This window comes from Pristiophorus japonicus, chromosome 12, assembly GCF_044704955.1.
Source record: "Pristiophorus japonicus isolate sPriJap1 chromosome 12, sPriJap1.hap1, whole genome shotgun sequence".
Lineage (NCBI taxonomy): Eukaryota > Metazoa > Chordata > Chondrichthyes > Pristiophoridae > Pristiophorus > Pristiophorus japonicus.
In genome coordinates, this window is record NC_091988.1 from 197,964,749 (window position 1) to 197,985,824 (window position 21,076).

Consider the following 21,076-nt stretch of genomic DNA (forward strand, 5'->3'; position numbering starts at 1 on the left):
ACTCTGCCTTCACGTATGGATAACTTTGAGCAATGTGTTGTCCCAGGCACCTATAGCACGACTTCGACGCTCTGTTAGAATTTCCAGTTTCTGAGACTTTGGGCCCCCATCATCTTTTACTTTGAACCTGCAGGTGATTTACCTCGGTTGACTGACGACAGTAATTATTATTTAATTCTCGGGAATATTGTTCAGCCATGCCCATCGACCTCGCAGTCTGACAAGCAATCTCAAAAGTCAAATCATCCATCGTCAATAGCTTCCTTCTGATCGCATCATTTTTCACCCCACAAACAAAATGATCCCGCAATGCTCGGTTTTGAAAGTTTCCAAAATTACAGTGCATCGATAGCTTTTTTTAATGCTACGATGTAATCACCGATACATTCATTAGACTTTTGATTCCGAATCCCAAAACGATAGCTTTCAGCAATTTCTAACGGTTTCGGGTTACAGTGCTGCTCCAGCTTCATTAAAATCTCTTTAAGCGTTGTGTCCTTTGGCTCGTCAGGCACAAGCAGATTTACAAGGGTTTCGTACAATGCCGGACCTGCCTCCGATAAGAAGATCGCTTTCTTACGTTCCAACAGCCTGGTTCTGGACTGCATTGTCTGGAACTTCGATTATGTTATTTGCAGTGAAATACATTTCTAGCCGATCCACATACGCTTTAAAACATTCCCGGTCGTGTCTATATTCACCCAAATGTCCCAATACACCTGCCATTTTAATCTCTAGCTGTTCACACCGTGTGCTGTATTTTACCTCGGATTTTGTAGCTTTTTCCCAAAGACAGAAACTTCCAAAGTCTCTGTCGGCTGGCTGAATCCTTCAACAAAATTTAAGCTTTAAATCATCCGAAAAATCCCATCTCATCGCCAAATGTGATATGTTCACAGGGCACAGCACACACAGCTCCTAACATGGCAGACAGCTCTCTCGGAAGCCCCCAGAATCTGCCTGGTTCTGTTTATTATTAACCCTGCACTTGCAGTCCACATCCACAATGTGGAGCTAAAAACATTACAAGCCTACAGACATTACAGGAATGTTCCGGAATACGGACACCGGGCCGATCTGTGGCGGGGTTGTCCGGAATCTGGAAAATGTTCCGAAATCCGGACCCTCCGCCGCCCCCACACCCCGCTCGGCCGCCTGGCCTCCTTCCGCCCGACCTCCTCCCGCTTGACCTCCCGACCTCCTGACCCCCTCCCGCCCGACCTCCTCCCGCTCGACCTCTCGACCTCCTGACCCCCTCCCGCCCGACCTCCTCCCGCTTGACCTCCCGACCTCCTCCCGCTTGACCCCCCGACCTCCTGACCCCCTCCCGCCCGACCTCCTCCCGCTCGACCTCCCGACCTCCTGACCCCCTCCCACCTGACCTCCTCCCACTTGACCTCCCCACCTCCTCCCGCTCGACCCCCCCGACCTCCTGACCCCCTCGCGCTCGACCTCCTCCCGCTTGACCTCCCGACCTCCTCCCGCTCGACCTCTCGACCTCCTGACCCCCTCCCGCCCGACCTCCTCCCGCTTGACCTCCCGATCTCCTCCCGCTCGACCCCCCGACCTCCTGACCTCCTCCCGCCTGACCTCCTCCCGCTCGACCTCCCGACCTCCTGACCCCCTCCTGCCCGACCTCCTCCCACTTGACCTCCCCACCTCCTCCCGCTCGACCCTCCCCGACCTTCTGACCCCCTCCCGCCCGACCTCCTCCCGCTTGACCTCCCGACCTCCTCCCGCTCGACCTCCCGACCTCCTAACCTCCTCCCACCCTAACTCCTCCCGCTTGACTTCCTCCCGCCCGACCTCCTCCCGCTCGACCTCCCGACTTCCCGACCACCTCCCGCTCGACCTCCTCCCACTCGGCCACAGGACAACCCCCCCCACCACCCTTACCTCGGCTGGGGCATTTCCGAATTTGGGCCTCAGTCCCGAGGTTTCCGGATTTTGGAAGCTCCACCTGTATAGGGGAATCAAGGGATATGGAGATCGGGCGGGAGAGTGGAGTTGAGGTCAAAGATCAAAGATCTTATTGAATGGCGGAGCAGGCTCGAGGGGCCGAATGGCCTTCTCCTGCTCCTAATTCTGATGTTCTTATTCATCTCAATTACTCCCTGTGGTAGAGAGTTCCACTCCCTGGGTAAAGAAGTTTCTCCTGAATTCCTATCTTCCCTCGGTGAATCCCAAAAATAGTTCACCCAATGAAAGCTCCCTCTCATCGAAAAAAATAAAAACAAAACCTGCTTTTTTTTGGGAAACGTTGCTATTTTAACACGGGCACCTCTGCACAAATATTGCCATGTTTAAACTCCCCAAAAACGGCTTTACTCTGAAGATCACAAACTAAAAGTCTGTCACGGGGTCTGAGATTTCTGACGGTATTAGGACCAGATTAAAACTGCTCTGCCCCTGTTTCAATAAAACCCGCTCCCTTTCCTCACTGGCCCCGCCATCATGGCCCTGCTCGAAAACACGTAAATCTCTGCAGCTCTGGAGAAGTGGATAGGCTTTTCCAAGGCATAATTGTAATCCAGTGTGAGTATTCCACTGCACTCAACCACTTCCCGTTTATTCCCAATGTATTGAATTCCCAGTCTAAGCATGAAATGCTTCTCAGTTATCTGCTTCTAGCGAAGCTTTGTCCACAAAAACACAGTCACCCCTCTGCCAAGCTTAACGTGGAGTCCATGGCATGACATAGAAAGGCTGAACGGCTTTAGTCTGGAGCCTCGCGCTCTGTTAGTTTTGTTTAAACTGGATCTCTGAATGAACTATTAAGTGGGACAGGGCATTAAGGTTTGCACCTCAGGATGGGAGCAGCCCTGATCCAGGACTAGCCCAGTCCAAGCGTAGCATTTCCTGGCAAAGCAGCCCTGCTTTAGTCAGGACTGGGCTGTGTGTGGATCGGTCCCGCAGAGACCGGGCAGAGGGATGGAACAGAAAGGAGCAGTGTGGATCCCCAGTCGGAGACGCACCTGGTGGATGAGCAGTTTTTATCCGTTGCTTCCCCCCCCCCCCCCACCCACGCTCTCACTCCCTGCCCACCGACCCATCGGCCTGTGGCAAACGAGCAGAATTAGGCTGTACAAAGGGACGAGTACATTCTCGAACTGCGGACGGCAGATTGCGTCCCCCAGGAAATGATGCAGTGCCGGTTTGTACTGTGGAGCCGTGCAGGTCGGTGATGTTTGCAGCCGCTCCTTGGACGAGTGAACGGAGAGTTTCGTGGGGCCTCCGACTTGTGCCTTGGGATCCTTGAGGTCTGCCGAGACTGTTGGACAGCTGGCACCTTCTTTAAAAGGGCATTGCTGTCGGGAAAAAAAACATCTTAATCTTTGCAACTTAAAGGGTGTCATTTCCTTTTCTGTGTGTGGGTGTATTCAATATTTTTTAAAAAAAAGTATCAAAATCAGTCTACCTTGCAGCGTGAGTTAGATGCAAGGTAAATCTAATAATCAGATACATCTGTCTCTGCTTTGCTCCAGTAAAAAGAAAGAAAAACTTGCATTTCTATAGCACCTTACACAACCACCGGACGCCTTAAAGCACTTTACAGCCAATTAGATACTTTTGGAATGTAGTCACTGTTGTAATGTGGGAAACACGGCAGCCAACCTGCGCACAGCAAGCTCCCACAAACAGTAATGTGATACTGACCCAGATAACATCATCATAGACGGTCCCTCGAACGAGGATGACTTGCTTCCACAAGAGTTCACAGATGTTTCAATGAAGGACCCGATGTTCCAGTCCTGAACTCCAGTTGAGGGGGTGGAAGATGCCTGTGTGTGGATTTTTTTAACGTGTGGTGACCGTTGCACACCAGCCACCACACGGGCTTGACAGAGCTAGGCCTTTATCCAGTGGCAAGGGTTAACCAGGACGACTGGAGACCTGCTCTGCTGCATGCTCTAACTGTAACCTCAAGAAATGCTCCTAACATTTCAATTTCTCAAACCTGCACTCTTGGAATGCGAAATGACAGTGAATGTTAAATTGTTTGTTGCTATGGATTCATGCTGGACCAGATGGGGTAGAGAAAGAGCATCTATTTCCTCAGCTGGGCAGATCAAGGGGGCACCATCTTAAAATTAGAGCGAGACCACTCGGGAGTGAAATCGGGAAGCACTTCGTCACACACAGGATTGTGGAAATTTGGAACTCTTTGCCGCTCCCCCTCCCCTCCCCCAATCTCAAAAAACTCCGGATGCTGAGGCTCAAATGAAGCTTTCAAGGCTGAGATCGATAGATTTCTGTTCGGGAAGGATATCGAGGAATTTGGATCAAAGGCAGGTAAATGGAGTTGCGATACAGATCAGCCATGATCTGATTGAATGGTGGAATGGACTCGAGGGGCTGAATGGCCTCCTCCTGTTCCTATGTTTCTATGACTAAGAACGGCAAGGCCAGCATTTATTGCCCATCCCTAATTGCCCCTTGAGAAGGTGTTGGTGAGCCACCTTCTTGAACCGCTGCAGTCCGTGTGGTGAAGGTGCTCCCACAGTGCTGTTAGGGAGGGAGTTCCAGGATTTTGACCCAGCGACGATGAAGGAACGGCCGATATATTTCCAAGTCGGGATACTGTGTGACTTGGAGGGGAACGTGGAGGTTGAATCCCTCAAACTCATTGAACTATCAGAGACGTAACATACACGGTGTCTGTCATGTATGTATGCTTGGGTTTACTAGCCACCAGGTGAAGCCACTGTCGGAGGTCATTGGGGTGTGCGCACGTGTGTGCAGCCCAGGTATAAAAGGCCAGCCATCTTGTAATGTGAGCTCTTCAGGCCCTAATAAAGTAGAGCCAGGTTTGTACCTGTTCGGAGTTTACAGTATTCAGTTTTTTGAGTTATTGCATACACAATATTTGGCGACGAGGTAACAAGAACCTTCTCATGCAAAAATGAGCGCAGTTGGAATTCTGGAGCGATTCGTGGAGGGAGAAGATTGGGCAGACTTTGTAGCCCACATGAACCAGTAAATCGTTGCCAGCAAAATGGAGAAAGAGGACAACGCAGTTTGGTGTCGGGCGGTCCGCCTCACGGTTTGCAGTCTGACAATCTATGGACTCTTAAAGAATCTCCTCTCACCCTTAAGTCTAACGGATGAGGACTATGAAACATTGTGTGCTCTAGTACATGACCATCTCAAACCAGATGAAGGGATCATCATCTCAAGGTATCGATTCTATACGCACGTTCGTTCTGAGGGCCAGGATGTATCGGAATTTGGACCATGTAAGTTCGAAACTACGTTGGCAGACATGCTGCGGGACTTCTTTGTAATCGGCATCAACCATAAAGTGATCCTGCGTAAGCTACTGGTGGCGGAGACGCTAGATTTGAGCAAGGCCATCACGAATGCCCAATCATGCATGACGATGGACAAAAGCTTAAAGCAGATATCTTTGAAAAATTGGAACTCGGCAAGTACTGTAAACAAGATAATATCGTCGTCTGGCAGAGCCTCATATGGCAGGGCCTACCCGACTGCGTACACAAAACCTGTGGCTGCTCAAAGTCCGCCAACAGGAATGAATCCGATATCACCGTGTTGGCATTTTGGGGGAAATCATCGGCATCATCAGTGTCAGTTTAAACAGTATATTTGTGAAGGCTGTTCAAGAGTGGGGCATCTCCAGCGCATGTGTCCGCAACTGAGCAAGCGTGCTGCAACACATCACGTGGAGGATGATGACCAGTCTAGGTCGGATCCTGACATGTAATCGGAGATACCTGAGGAGGAAGTGTATGGACTGTATTCGTTCCTAACAAAGAGCCAACCGATAATTATTAATGTAAAATTTAACGGTGTGCCGATATCGATGGAATTGGACATGGGTGCGAGTCAATCAATAATGAGCCAGAGGACATTCGACAGGCTGTGGGATACTAAGGCTGTGAGGCCTAAGCTGAGTCCAGTCAATGCCAAGTTGCGTACATACACTAAAGAGCTCATAACAGTGATTGGCAGTGCAGTAATCAAGGTGTCGTATGATGGTGTGGTTCACGATTTACCGTTATGGATTGTTCCAGGCAATGGTCCAACGCTGTTCAGCAGGAACTGGTTAGAAAAAATCAAATGGAACTGGAACGAGATCAAAGCGTTGTCGGAGGAGGATACTCCATGTGCTCAAGTGCTGAGCAAGTTCCCCTCGCTGCTTGAACCAGGCATCGGCAATTTCACAGGAGCCAAGGTGCAGATAAATGTGAACTCGGATGCAAGACCCGTCCATCATAAAGCTCAGGTAGTTCCGTACATGATGAGGGAGAAGGTCGAAATCGAACTGGACAGATTCCAGCGTGTAGGGATCATATCACCGGTCGAATTTAACGAATATGCCAGTCCCTTTTTCCCATGTTGAAAAGTGATGACACTGTCAGGATTTGTGGAGACTACAAGGTTACGATCAACCGAGTTTTGAGACAGGATCAATACACGTTACAGAAGGCTGATGACCTGTTTGCAACGCTAGCCGGGGGGAAGTCGTTCACAAAACTGAATCTGACATCGACCTACATGACACAGGAGCTGGTGAACACGTCGAAGAAACTTATGTGCATCAACACTCATAAAGGACTGTTTATCTACAACAGGTTCCCTTTTGGCATTCGCTCAGATGCAGCCATATTTCAGAGGAACATGGAGAGTCTACTGAAGTCCGTCCCCAGAACCATCGTGTTCCAAGATGGCATATTGGGCACAGGTCCTGACTCCGCCGAACATCTGAACAACGTGGAAGAGGTTCTACATCGTCCAGACAAAGTGGGACTCAGACTGAAACGCTCGAAGTACGTCTTCATGACACCGGAAGTCGAATTCCTGGGGAGGAAAATCGCTGCTGACGGTATCAGGCCCACGGACTCAAAAACCAAGGCCATCAAAAATGCACCCAAGCCTCAGAATGTGACGGAGCTGCGATCGTTCCTTAGTCTACTCAACTACTTCGGTAATTTCTTACCTAGATTGAGTACCTTATTAGAGCCACTGCACATGCTGCTAAGAAAAGGCGACAAGTGGGTTTGGAGTGCGTCTCAAGATAGAGCTTTTGAGAAAGCTACTAATCTGCTTTGCTCTAACAAGCTGCTGGTACATTATGATCTGTGTAAGCGTTTAGTATCGGCCTATGATGTTTCGTCATATGGAGTTGGTTGCGTGCTCCAACAAGCTAAGGAGTCGGGCAAATTATAACCTGATGTATATCCTTCAAAAAGTTTGTCAAAGGCGGAAAGAGCCTACAGCATGGTAGAGAAAGAAGCACTAGCCTGTGTGCATGGGGTTAAAAAGATGCATCAGTACCTGTTTGGTCTTTGGTTTGAACTGGAAATAGATCACAAGCCACTCATTTCATTGTTTTCGGAAAACAAAGGCATCAATGCCAATGCATTGTCCCGCCTCCAGAGATGGACGCTAACATTATCATTCGCCTTCTACCTGGCACTGAGAATTGTGCTGATACATTGAGCCATCTGCCATTCCCCACACCGGAGGTGTAAACGCCACAACCGGCAGACCTACTTGAAAGTGAAGGAACCCCTGTCACGGCCCAACAAGTTAAGACATGGATCAACCAGGAGCCGATATTATCGGTTGTGAAACGCTGTATCCTTAGTAGTGATTGGTCTGCCATACCCAAGCAAATGTGTGAGGAGACCAAATCTTACATCCGTCACAACGACGAACTATCCATTCAATCAGATTGTATACTGTGGGGCAATCGTGTTGTTATGCCTAAGAAAGGCAGAGAGAAATTTGTGCATGATCTACATAGCACGCATCCCGGTATTGTCATGATGAAAGCCTAAATATTGGCTTGCACATTAATAGGAGTTAAGTATGACCTTTTCAACTCTAGGAATTGATGGCCTGGAATTAATTCTGATCTGGAATCAGGTGTGCATCAGTGCAACACTTGCATGCAGCTTAGTAAAGCACCAGCGGAATCGCCGCTGAGTCTCTGGTTGTGGCCACCTAAACCATGGTCCAGGATCCACATCGACTTTGCAGGTCCCTTCCTGGGAAAGATGTTCTTAGTTGTGGTGGATGCTTATTCCAAGTAGATAGAGTGTACAATCATGTCATCCAGCACATCAACAACTACCATTGAGAGCCTTCGTGTCATGTTTTCTACGCATGGTCTGCTTGACATCGTTGTAAGCGACAATGGATCTTGCTTCACCAGTATGGTGTTTCAAGAGTTCATGAAACTCAATGGTATCAAACATGTGAGGTCAGCACCATTCAAACCCGCATCCAATGGACAAGCAGAGCGTGCTGACCAAACCATCAAGCAGAGTATGAAACGTGTAACTCAAGGTTCACTGCAAACTCGCTTGTCATGCATATTGCTTAGTTACAGGACAAAACCCCATACGCTTACCGGGGTCTCCCCTGCTGAACTATTGATGGAGTGGTCTCAAGACCAGGCTCTTTCTTGTCCATCCCAACTTGAATAATCGTGTCGAATACAGATGTCAAAGTCAACAAGAGCATCATGATCACGTTACTGTGTCACACAACATTTCTATCAATGATCCTGTGTATGTACTGAATTATGGTCAAGGTCTCAAATGGATCGCCGGTACTGTTACGGCCAAGGAGGGTAACAGAGTGTTTATCGTTAAGCTCAAAATGGAAAAACATGCAGGAAACATATCGATCAGATAGAGCTGCAGCACACGGATGAACCGGAACAGTCTGAGGAAGACACAACCAGTGACCAACCAATCTACCCTCAGTCATCAGAGGACTCCGCTGTCAACAATGAATCTGGACTTTCAATCACTGACATGGTCAATGAATCTGGACTTACAATCCCTGAAGTGGTCAATGAATCTGGACTTACAATCCCTGAAGTGGTCATTGCCACTCCCATCAGATCAGCTACCCAGCTCCCAGTATTAATAGACTCAGAATGTTCACCCAAGGCTGGAGTTGAACTGAGACGTTCAAATCGGGAGCGGAAAGCCCCGAACCATATCAGTTTGTACAAAGACCGTTACTAATATCTTAAAGGGGGGTATTGTCATGTATGTATGCTTGGATTTACTAGCCACCAGGTGGCGCCACTGTTGGAGGTCATTGGGCTGTGCGCACGTGTGTGTGGCTCAGGTATAAAAGGCCAGCCATCTTGTAATGTGAGCACTTTGGGCCCTAATAAAGTACATCAGAACATAAGAACATAAGAAATAGGAGCAGAAGTAGGCCATAAGGCCCCTCGAGCCTGCTCTGCCATTCAATAAGATCATGCCTGATCTGATCATGGACTCAGCTCCACTTCCCTGCCTGCTCCCCATAACCCCTTATCCCCTTATCATTTTAAGAAACTGTCTATTTCTGTCTTAAATTTATTCAATGTCCCAGCTTCCATAGCACTCTGAGGCAGCGAATTCCACAGATTCACAACCCTCTGAAAGAAGAAATTTCTCCTCATCTCACTTCTAAATGGGTGGCCCCTTATTCTAAGATTATGCCCTCTAGTTCTAGTCTCCCCCATCAGTGGAAACATCCTCTCTGCATCCACCTTGTCAAGCCCCCTCATAATCTTATACGTTTCTATAAGATCACCTCTCATTCTTCTGAACTCCAATGAGTAGGGGCTCAACCTACTCAACCTTTCCTCATAAGTCAATCCCCTCATCCCCGGGATCAACCTCGTGAACCTTCTCTGAACTGCCTCCAAAGTAAGTATATCCTTTCGTAAATATGGAAACCAAAACTGCACACAGTATTCCAGGTGTGGCCTCACCAATACCCTGTATAGCTGTAATAAGACTTCCCTGCTTTTATACTCCATCCCCTTTGCAATAAAGGCCAAGATACCATTGGCCTTCCTGATCACTTGCTGTACCTGCATACTAACCTTTTGTGTTTCATGCACAAGTACCCCCAGGTCCCGCTGTACTGCAGCACTTTGCAATCTTTCTCCATTTAAATAATAACTTGCTCTTTGATTGTTTCTGCCAAAGTGCATGACCTCACATTTTCCAACATTATACTCTATCTGCCAAATTCTTGCCCACTCACTTACCCTGTCTATGTCCTCCTGCAGCCTCTTTATGTCCTCCTCACACATTACCCTTCCTCCCATCTTTGTATCGTCAGAAAACTTGGCTACGTTTACACTCAGTCCCCTCTTCCAAGTCGCTAATATAGATTGTAAATAGTTGGGGTCCCAGCACTGATCCCTGCGGCACCTCACTAGTTACTAGTTGCCAACCAGAGAATGAACCATTTATCCCGACTCTCTGGTTTTCTGCTTGTCAGCCAATCTTCTATCCACGCTAATATATTACCCCCAACCCTGTGAACTTTTATCTTGTGCAGTAACCTTTTGTGTGGCACCTTGTCAAATGTCAAAAGTAGAGCCAGGTTTGTACCTGTTCGGAGTTTACAGTATTCAGTCTTTTGAGTTATTGCATATACAACAGTGTCTTTTGGAGTTGTCCCCAATTCCTAGGGTTGAAAAGGTCATACTTAACTCCCATTAATGTGCAAGCCAGCAATGTATTGATGCAAATAGCTGTTAGCCTTGAGCCTTCAAGAGGGTGGTGATAACCCACTTGTTCCACTGTTTTGCAAAGCTGTTATTTTTGGATGTTCTCTGAAGGTATAGCAACAGAACTTCCTCTCATTTTACACTATACTTGTAAAAGCAGCTGTTTTGGCAACATCCTTTTAGCTCGACACTCTTTCAGAATTTACTAGAGTGTTGTAGAAGGCATTGGAGGATGTTGTGGAAGTTTCCAGATAAAATCAGGCACATTGCCGCAATATGGCTGGGTTCTGTTCAGAGGCAAATTCTCTTCCTGTGATGTCAGGTTATTCCGTGCGGGAAGTGTAACTTGCGTCCAGCAGTTGTTGTGTGTCATTCATGGGACTGCAGCTTGATTTGCACCAGTGCGGGAGTTAAGGAGGCAATTTTTGTAATGGCTACCTCCTTGCTTGCGCTGAAAAACACGTCGGTAGAGGGACGGAAAGTTAAGTAAATAAACTTGTCCACAGGGGTGTCCGCTGTCTGTCGATTCGGCCCTTTGAGCCTGCACCACCATGCAATAAGATCATGGCTGATCATTCCCTCCGTATCCCTTTCCTGTTTTCTCTCCATACCACTTGATCCCTTTAGCCGTAAGGGCCATATCTAACTCCCTTTTGAATATATCCAAACTGGCATCAACAACTCTCTGCGGCAGGGAATTCCACAGGTTAACTCTCTGAGTGAAGAAGTTTCTCCTCATCTCAGTCCTAAATGGCTTGCCCCTTATCCTTAGCCTGTAACCCCTGGTTCTGGACTTCCCCAACATCGGGAACATTCTTCTTGCATCTAACGTGTCTAGTCCCGCCAGAGTTTTATATGTTTCTATGAGATCCCCTCTCATCCTTCTAAACTCCAGTGAATACAGGCCCAGTCGATCCAATCTCTCCTCATATGTCAGTCCTGCCATCCCGGGAATCAGTCTGGTGAACCTTCGCTGCACTCCCTCAATAGCAAGAACGTCCTTCCTCAGATTAGGAGACCAAAACTAAACACAATATTCCAGGTGAGGCCTCACTAAGGCAGCCACCAAAACAGGCAGGAACCTTTTCTAAAAAAAAAGTACTTAAAGAGCAGTCCTGCACTGGTAGCAGGACCCCAGTGCAATTTTCGGCTACCGATCGGCTGTTTCACCCAGTGGCACCCAACCTAGGGCAACCTGACCAGCAGTCCTTAAAGGGCCGCTGCAAAAATGGGGCTAAACCCTTCATGTCCCCTAACCTTTGTGAGGCCACGAGGAGTTGCCAGTCAAGGAGTGTTACCCGCAGGATTGCCTCCCCCACCACGCCCGCCCCCCCCTCCCCCCCCACTCCCCCCACCCGCTCCCTCCCTCCACTCACTTTTAAGATTTAATGTCTGGCATGGCCCTGCAGAGCAGCCACTTCATAAGAACATAAGAAACAGGAACAAGAGTCGGCCATTCGGCCCCTCGAGCCTGCTCCGCCATTCAATAAGATCATGGGCTGATCTGATCTGATCTTGGGCTCAGCTCCACTTTCCCCACCTGTTCCCCATAACCCTTCACTCCCCTGTGGTTCATGATTTTCCACCACCCCTCCCCCACTCATTGGGCACTGGCAGCTTGCCAATCAAATTCAAGGGAGGCCCGACCGTGAATATTGACGATTCTTTGACCGGTGGATATTTTGCAGAATCTTCTGGTTCGTTAATCGGGAGCCTCGAATCCGAATTCCCTCAGACCTTCTGGCCACCGCGCCGCCGTAACCTTGCCGGAGTTCCGGAGGGAAGCCTGGTTGCCCGCCTGAATGGGGTTACCTGGGGTCAGCCTGCTAGAGGTCCCGGTGGTTGCTGGCTGACCTCTGATCTTACAAATCCCCTTTCACTTCCGACCAAGTCACGGCAGGGCGATGGCGGATTGTTTGCAGAAACTCGGGGCACAACTTTCCTGACGACAGATCGGGGGGAGGGGGGGAGTGGGTGGGAGACAGCTGTGGTACAGTGGAGCAGACCTTTGAAACTCTGTCCAGACTATCTCGCAGTAACCGAAAACTCCAACTCGTATAATTTAAGGAGATATTTTACAACTCTCAAGAAAAATATATTCCAGTGAGGAGGAAAAGGTGTAAGAGAAAAGATAGCCATCCGTGGCTAACTAAAGAAATAAAGGACGGTATCCAATTAAAAACAAGGGCATACAAAGTGGCCAAAACTAATGGGAGGACAGAAGATTGGGAAGCTTTTAAAAGCCAGCAAAGAATGATGAAAAAAATGATTATGAAAGGGAAGATAGACTATGAAAGTAAACTAGCACAAAATATAAAAACAGATAGTAAGAGTTTCTATAGGTATATAAAAAAGGAAGAGAGTGGCTAAAGTAAATGTTGGTCCCTTAGAGGACGAGACCCGGGAACTAATAATGGGGAACATGAAGATGGCAGAAACTCTGAACAAATATTTTGTATCAGTCTTTACGGTAGAGGACACTAATAATATTACGACAGTGGATAGTCAAGGGGCTATAGGGGGAGAGGAATTTGACACAATCACAATCACTAAGGAGGTGGTACTCAGTAAGATAATGGGACTAAAGGCAGATAAATCCCCTGGACCTGATGGCTTGCATCCTAGGGTCTTAAGAGAAGTAGCAGCAGGGATTGTGATGCATTGGTTGTAATTTACCAAAATTCCCTGGATTCTGGGGAGGGCCCAGCAGATTGGAAAACTGCAAATGTAAAGCCCCTATTTAAAAAAAGAGCCAGACAAAAATCAGGAAACTATAGACCAGTTAGCCTAACATCTGTGGTTGGGAAAATGTTGGAGTCCATTATTAAAGAAGCAGTACCAGGACATTTGGAAAAGCAAAATTCGGTCAGACAGAGCCAGCATGGATTTATGAAGGGGAAGTCATGTTTGACAAATTTGCTGGAATTCTTTGAGGATGTAACGAAGAGGGTGGATAAAGGGGAACCAGTGGATGTGGTGTATTTGGACTTCCAGAAGGCATTTGAAATGGTTCCACATGAAAGGTTATTGCACAAGATAACAGTTCACGGGGTTGGGGGCAATATACTAGAGGATAGAGCATTGGCTAACGAACAGAAAACAGAGAGTCAGGATAAATGGTTAATTCTCCGGTTGGCAACCAGTAACTAGTGGGGTGCCGCAGGGATCAGTGCTGGGACCTCAACTATTTACAATCTATATTAACGACTTGGAAGAAGGGACTGAGTGTAACGTAGCCAAGTTTGCTGACGATACAAAGATGGGAGGAAAAGCAATGTGTGAGGAGGACACAAAAAATCTGCAAAAGGACATTGAAAGGCTAAGTGAGTGGGCAAAAATTTGGCAGATGGAGTATAATGTTGGAAAGTGTGAGGTTGTGCATTTTGGCAGAAAAAAATCAAAGAGCAAGTTATTATTTAAATGGGAAAGATTGCAAAGTGCGGCAGTACAGCGGGACCTGGGGGTACTTGTGCATGAAACACAAAAGGATAGCAGGTACAGCAAGTGATCAGAAAGGCCAATGGAATCTTAGCCTTCATTGCAAAGGGGATGGAGTATAAAAGCAGGGAAGTCTTGCTACATAGAATAGAAACATAGAAACATAGAAAATAGATGCAGGAGTAGGCCATTCGGCCCTTCGAGCCTGCACTGCCATTCAATAAGATCATGGCTGATCATTCCTTCAGTACCCCTTTCCTGCTTTCTCTCCATACTCCTTGATCCCCTTAACCATAAGGGCCATATCTAACTCCCTCTTGAATATATCCAATGAGCTGGCAGGGAATTCCACAGGTCAACAACTCTCTGAGTGAAGAAGTTGCTCCTCATCTCAATCCTAAATCTTAAGACTGTGTCCCCTGGCTCTGCACTTCCCCAACATCGAGAACATTCTTCCCGCATCTAACCTATCCAGTCCCGTCAGAATCTTATATGTTTCTATGAGATCCCCTCTCATCCTTCTAAACGCCAGTGAATAAAGGCCCAGTTGATCCAGTCTCTCCTCATATGACAGCCCAGCCATCCTGGGAATCAGTCTGGTGAACCTTCGCTGCACTCCCTCAATAGCAAGAATGTCCTTCCTCAACTCAGAGACCAAAACTAAACACAATATTCCAGGTGAGCCCTCACTAAGGCCCTGTACAACTGCAGTAAGACCTCCCTGCTCCTATATTCAAATCCCCTAGCTATGAAGGCCAACATACCATTTGCCTTCTTCACTGCCTGCTGTACCTGCGTGCCCACTTTCAGTGACTGATGAACCATGACACCCAGGTCTCGTTGCACCTCCCCTTTTTCTAGTCTGCTGCCATTCAGATATTATTCTGCCTTTGTGTTTTTTCCCCCAAAATGGATAACCTCACATTTATCCACATTATACTGCATCTGCCATGTATTTGCCCACTCACCTAACCTGTCCAAGTCACTCTGCAGCCTCTTAGCGTCCTCCTCACAGCTCACACCGCCACCCAGTTTAGTGTCATCCGCAAACTTGGAGATATTACACTCTATTCCTTCATCCAAATCGTTAATGTATATTGTAAAGAGCTGGGGTCCCAGCACTGAGCCCTGCGGCACCCCACTATTAACTGCCTGCCATTCTGAACAGGACCCATTTATCCCGACTCTCTGCTTCCTGTCTGCCAACCAGTTCTCTATCCACGTCAGTACATTACCCCCTATACCATGCACTTTGATTTTGTACACCAATTTCTTGTGTGGGACCTTGTCAAAAGCCTTTTGAAAGTCCAAATACACCACATCCACTGGGTCTCCCTTGTCCATTCTACTAGTTACATCCTCAAAAAATTCCAGAAGGTTCGTCAAGCATGATTTCGCTTTCATAAATCCATGCTGACTCGGTCCGATCCTGTCACTGCTTTCCAAATGGGCTGCTATTTCATCCTTAATGATTGATTCCAACATTTTCCCCACTACTGATGTCAGGCTAACCAGTCTATAATTACCCGCTTTCTCCCTCCCTCCTTTTTTAAAAAGTGGCGTTACATTAGCTACCCTCCAGTCCATAGAAACTGATCCAGAGTCGATAGACTGTTGGAAAATCATCACCAATTAATCCACTATTTCTAGGGCCACTTCCTTAAGTACTCTGGGATGCAGACTATCAGGACCCGGGGATTTATCGGCCTTTAATCCCATCAATTTCCCTAACACAATTTCCCACCTAATAAGGATATCTTTCAGTTCCTCATTCTCACTAGACCCACTGTCCCCTAGTACATCCGGAAGGTTATTTGTATCTTCCTTTGTGAAGACAGAACCGAAGCATTGGTTCAATTGGTCTGCCATTTCTTTGTTCCCCATTATAAATTCACCTGAATCCGACTGCAAGGGAGCTACGTTTGTTTTTACTAACCTTTTTTCCTTCACATATTTATAGAAGCTTTTGCAGTCAGTTTTTATGTTCCCTGCAAGCTTCCTCTCGTACTCTATTTTCCCCTTCTTAATTAAACCCTTAGTCCTCCTCTGTTGAATTCTAAATTTCTCCCAGTCCTCAGGTTTGTTGCTTTTTTTCGCCAATTTATATGCCTCTTCCTTGGTTTTAACACTATCCTTAATTTCCCTTGTTAGCCATGGTTGAGCCACCTTCCCAGTTTTATTTTTACTCCAGGCAGGGATGTACAATTGCTGAAGTTCATCTATGTGATCTTTAAATGTTTGCCATTGCTTATCCTCCGTCAACCCTTTAAGTATCCTCTGCCAGTCTATTCTAGCCAATTCACACCTCATACCGTCGAAGTTACCTTTCCTTAGGTTCAGGACCCTAGTTTCCGAATTAACTTTGTCACTCTCCATCTTAATAAGGAATTCTATCATATTATGATCACTTTTCCCCAAAGGGCCTCGCACAACAAGATTGCTAATTAGTCCCTTTTCATTACACATCACCCAGTCTAGGATGGCCAGCTCCCTGGTTGGTTCCTCGACATATTGGTCCAGAAAACTATCCCTAATACACTCCAGGAAATCCTCCTCCACCGCATTGCTACCAGTTTGGTTCGCCCAATTTATATGTAGATTAACGTCGTCCATGATTACTGCTGTACCTTTATTGCACACATCCCTTATTTCTTGTTTTATGCTGTCCCCAACCTCACTACTACTATTTGGTGGTCTATACATGACTCCCACTCGCGTTTTCTGCCCTTTGGAATTCCGCAGCTCCACCCATACCGATTCCACATCCTCCAGGCTAATGTCCTTCCTTATAATTGCATTGATTTCCTCTTTAACCAGCAACGTCACCCCACCTCCTATTCCTTTCTGTCTATCCTTCCTAAATGCTGAATACCCTTGGATGTTGAGTTCCCAGCCTTGGTCACCCTGGAGCCATGTCTCTGTGATGCCAATCACATCGTATCCGTTAACTGCTATCTGCGCAGTTAATTCATCCACCTTATTCCGAATACTCCTCGCATTGAAGCACAGAGCCTTCAGGCTTGTCTTTTTAACACACTTTGCCCCTTTTGAATCTTGCTGTTATGTGGCCCTTTTTGCTTTTTGCCTTGGGTTTCTCTGCCCTCCACTTTTACTGTTCTCCTTTCTATCTTTTGCTTCTGCCCCCCTTCTATTTCCCTCTGTCTCCCTGCATAGGTTCCCATCCCCCTGCCATGTTAGTTTAACTCCTCCCCAACAGCACTAGCAAACACTCCCCCTATGATATTGGTTCCGATCCTGCCCAGGTGCAGACCGTCCGGTTTGTACTGGTCCCACCTCCCCCAGAACCGGTTCCAATGTCCCAGGAATTTGAATCCCTCCCTTCTGCACCATTTCTCAAGCCACGTATTCATCTGAGCTGTCCTGCGATTCCTATTCTGACTAGCACGTGGCACTGGTAGCAATCCTGAGATTACTACTTTTGAGGTCCTATTTTTTAATTTAACTCCTAGCTCCCTAAATTTGTCTTGTAAGACCTCATCCCGTTTTTTACCTATATCGTTGGTACCTATATCATGACAACTGGCTATTCACCCTCCCTTTTCAGAATGTCCTGCACCAGCTCCGAGACATCCTTGACCCTTGCACCAGTTACAGCGTGCAGTTTTGGTTTCCATATTTACGAAAGGATATACTTACTTTGGAGGCAGTTCAGAGAAGGTTCACTAGGTTGATTCCGGAGATGAAGGGGTTGACTTATGAGGAACGGTTGAGTAGGTTGGGCCTCTACTCATTGGAATTCAGAAGAATGAGAGGTGATCTTATTGAAACGTATAAGATTATGAGGGGGCTTGACAAGGTGGATGCAGAGAGGATGCTTCCAATGATAGGGGAGACTAGAACTAGAGGGCATGATCTTAGAATAAGGGCCACCCATTTAAAACTGAGATGAGAAGGAATTTTTTCTGTCAGAGGGTTGTAAATCGGTGGAATTCGCTGCCTCAGAGAGCTGTGGAAGCTGGGACATTGAATAAATTTAAGACAGAAATAGACAGTTTCTTGAGCAAAAAGGGGATAAGGGGTTATGGGGAGCGGGCAGGGAAGTGGAGCTGAGTCCATGATCAGATCAGCCATGATCTTATTGGATGGCGGAACAAGCTCGAGCCTTATGGCCTACTCCTGCTCCTATTTCTTATGTTCTTATATCGCCCTGGCCGAGGTGGGCAAAGCATTTGCAACTTGCCTTTGGTGACCGACACCGATTTCTGTTTTAGTATGTGGGCTGAATGAATCGAGCTGTAGGCTCTGTGCGTACATGGGGCTGGACAGTGCGGGGAACAGTCAAGGAGAGGCATTGAAGATCAACTTTGAAGACCAGCCAGACACTCAGGTAAGAGCAGTTGTACCTATACTTTAGCACCATACATTAAAGTCATTGGCCCTGGCGTTCCACCCCCGGGGATTAGGTTGATCCACAGGGAGTAGGTGGGGTGATGTGCTTTTGGCAAGTTGTCGATGATCTTGGCGGTACCCAGCCATTTGTCCCCGGTTCAGCTGCTTTAAATATGTTGGGTGAAGGTCGGATCGGGCTGAGAATCCACACTTGGGACTGGAAAGCTGTGCGGTGCTGTAGGACTGAAAGGCTGCACCAGGGTTAGTTGGTGGTGAAGATAAGTCCTGCCTAACTCAAGGCTACTTGACACTCCCAGTGCAGTGCTGAGGGAGTGCTGCACTGTCGGAGGTGCCGTCTTTGGGATGAGACGTTAAACCGAGGCCCCATCTGCTCTCTCAGGTGGACGTAAAAGATCCCGCGGCGCTATTTCGAAGAAGAGCAGGGGTGTCCTGGCCAAATATTTATCCCTCAACCAACATGGTTAAAACAGGTCATCTGGTCATTATCACATTGCTGTGTGTGGGAGCTTGCTGTGTACAAATTGGCTGCCCCGTTTCCCACATTACAACAGTGACTACACTCCAAAAGTACGTCACTGACTAAAAAGTGCTTTGAGATGTACTGAGGTCGTGAAAGGTGCTATATAAATGCAAGTCTTTATTTTTGATGGTTTTTGCCACATTCAGCAACACAGTGACCTCAAGCTCTGATACATTGCGCGCTCCCCTCTAAAAATTGCTAACACTTGGCCTGTTAAAGCTCCCAGTGGTTGCTGGCTGCCCTCTGACCTTATAAATCCTCTGACCTGGAGGGGCCGCAGCTGCTAATAGCCCAGTTTTTTCAGGTGGTGCTGGATTACTAGCGGACACCATGAAGAATCCCCCCCTCTCTCCCCCCCGCCCCCACCTCCGAGAGGATTTGCAGCTCCTTGGGGCATTGTGGATGTGACTCTGTTGTGTCAGTTCCCAGCCTGGCCACCAGATGGCCCCCTATCGCAGAAGTCGAGTGTTCCACCCCGGGAAGGAACCCTCGACTCCCATTGGTTGCATACTGCCCAGTTGGCATGGAGATCTCCAGGGTACTGGACAATTTGGGTAAGAGTGTCAGAATAGGGTCCAATGACCAAGACAATGTGGGAGAAATAGAGGTTTAATAAAAAAAATAAACGTTTTACTGATTATTTTCTGGAACAAATTTACTTCATAGAATTGTAGAATGATACAGCACCGAAGGAGGCCATTCACCCAGTGCCGGCTCCTTGGTAGAGCAATCCAATTAGTCCCACTCCCCCCTTGCTCCTTCCCCACAGACCTGCATTTTTCTTCTCCTTCAAGTATTTACCCAATTCCATTTTGAAAGTTCCGATTGAATCTGCTCCCACCGCCCTTTCAGGCAGCGCGTTTCAGATCACAACAACTCGCTGCGTTAAAAAAAAAAGTCACCTCTCTCCCCTCTGCTTCTTTTGCCAATTACCTTAAATCTGTGTCCTCTGGTTACCGACCCTCCCATCTGTGCAAACACTTTCTCCTTCTATCAAAACCCTTCATGATTTTAAACTCCTTTTATTGAATCTCCTCCCCCCAACCACCTCTGTTGCAAAGCGAACAACCATAGCTTCACTAGTCGCTCCACGTAACTGAAGTCCCTCATCCCTAGGACCATTCTGGTAAATCTCCTCTGCATCCTCTCCAAGGCCTTGACATCCTTCCTAAAGTGTGATGCCCAGAATTGGACACAATACTCCCGCTGGGGCCGAACAAGTGTTTTATAAAAGTTTAGCATAACTTCCTTGCTTTTGTTCTATTTATAAAGCCAATGATCCCGTATGCTTTTTACATCGGATTCCATAGGATATACAACACAGACACAGGCCATTCGGCCCAACCAGTCCATGCCGGCATTTATGTTCCACTCGAGCCTCCTCCCGTCTTTCCTCATCTAAATCTATCAGCATAACCCTCTATTCCCTTCTCCCTCATATGCTTGTCTAGCCTCCCCTTAAATGCATCGATACTATTCGCTTCAAACACTCCCTGTGGCAGCGAGTTCCACATTCTCACCACTCTCTGGGTAAAGAAGTTTATTCTGAATTCCCGATTGGATTTCTTGCAGCAGAGCTGGTCTCCAGTCGCCCTGGTTAACCCTTGCCACTGGACCAAGACCTGGCTCTGTCGAGCCCGTGTGGTGGCTGGTGTGCAACGGTCACCCCACGTTAAAAAAATCCACGCACAGGCATCTTCCACCCTTCAGGATGTAGTCTGGGTTCTTCATTTGAAACATCCTTTTTTTGGCGTGAAAGCAAATCATCTTCGTTTCGAGGGACTGCCTATGATGATGATGATGATTGGATTTCTTGGTGACTATCTTATATCGATGGCCTCTAGTTATGCTCTTCCCCACAAGTGGAAACATTCTCTCTGTATTCATCATCATCATCATAGGCAGTCCCTCGGAATTGAGGAAGACTTGCTTCCACTCTAAGAATAAGTTCTCAGGTGACTGAACAGCCCAATATGGGAATTACAGTCTCTGTCACAGGTGGGACAGGCAGTGGTTGAAGGAAAGGGTGGGTGGGGAGTCTGGTTTGCCGCACGCTCCTTCTGCTGCCTGCGCTTGGTTTCTGCATGTTCTCGGCAATGAGACTCGAGGTGCTCAGCGCCCTCCCGGATGCTCTTCCTCCACTTAGGGCGGTCTTTGGCCAGAGATTCCCAGGTGTCGGTGGGAATGTTGCATCATCCGCTCTGTCCTTGTAACAGCGTTATCAGCTTGTCCTGCCTCCTTCAAAGATT

At 47.5% G+C, this 21,076-nt stretch overlaps 1 protein-coding gene across 1 annotated transcript in view; it reads left to right on the forward strand.

Moving 5' to 3' along the window:
• The window catches only part of rbpjl (recombination signal binding protein for immunoglobulin kappa J region-like), a 75,832-nt gene that overhangs the window by 42,590 nt on the left and 12,166 nt on the right, over positions 1-21,076 (forward strand). The window contains exon 5 of the mRNA XM_070894905.1: positions 18,169-18,284. Within this exon, the coding sequence (XP_070751006.1) occupies positions 18,169-18,284 (116 nt within the window). The remainder of the gene's footprint in view (positions 1-18,168; positions 18,285-21,076) is intronic.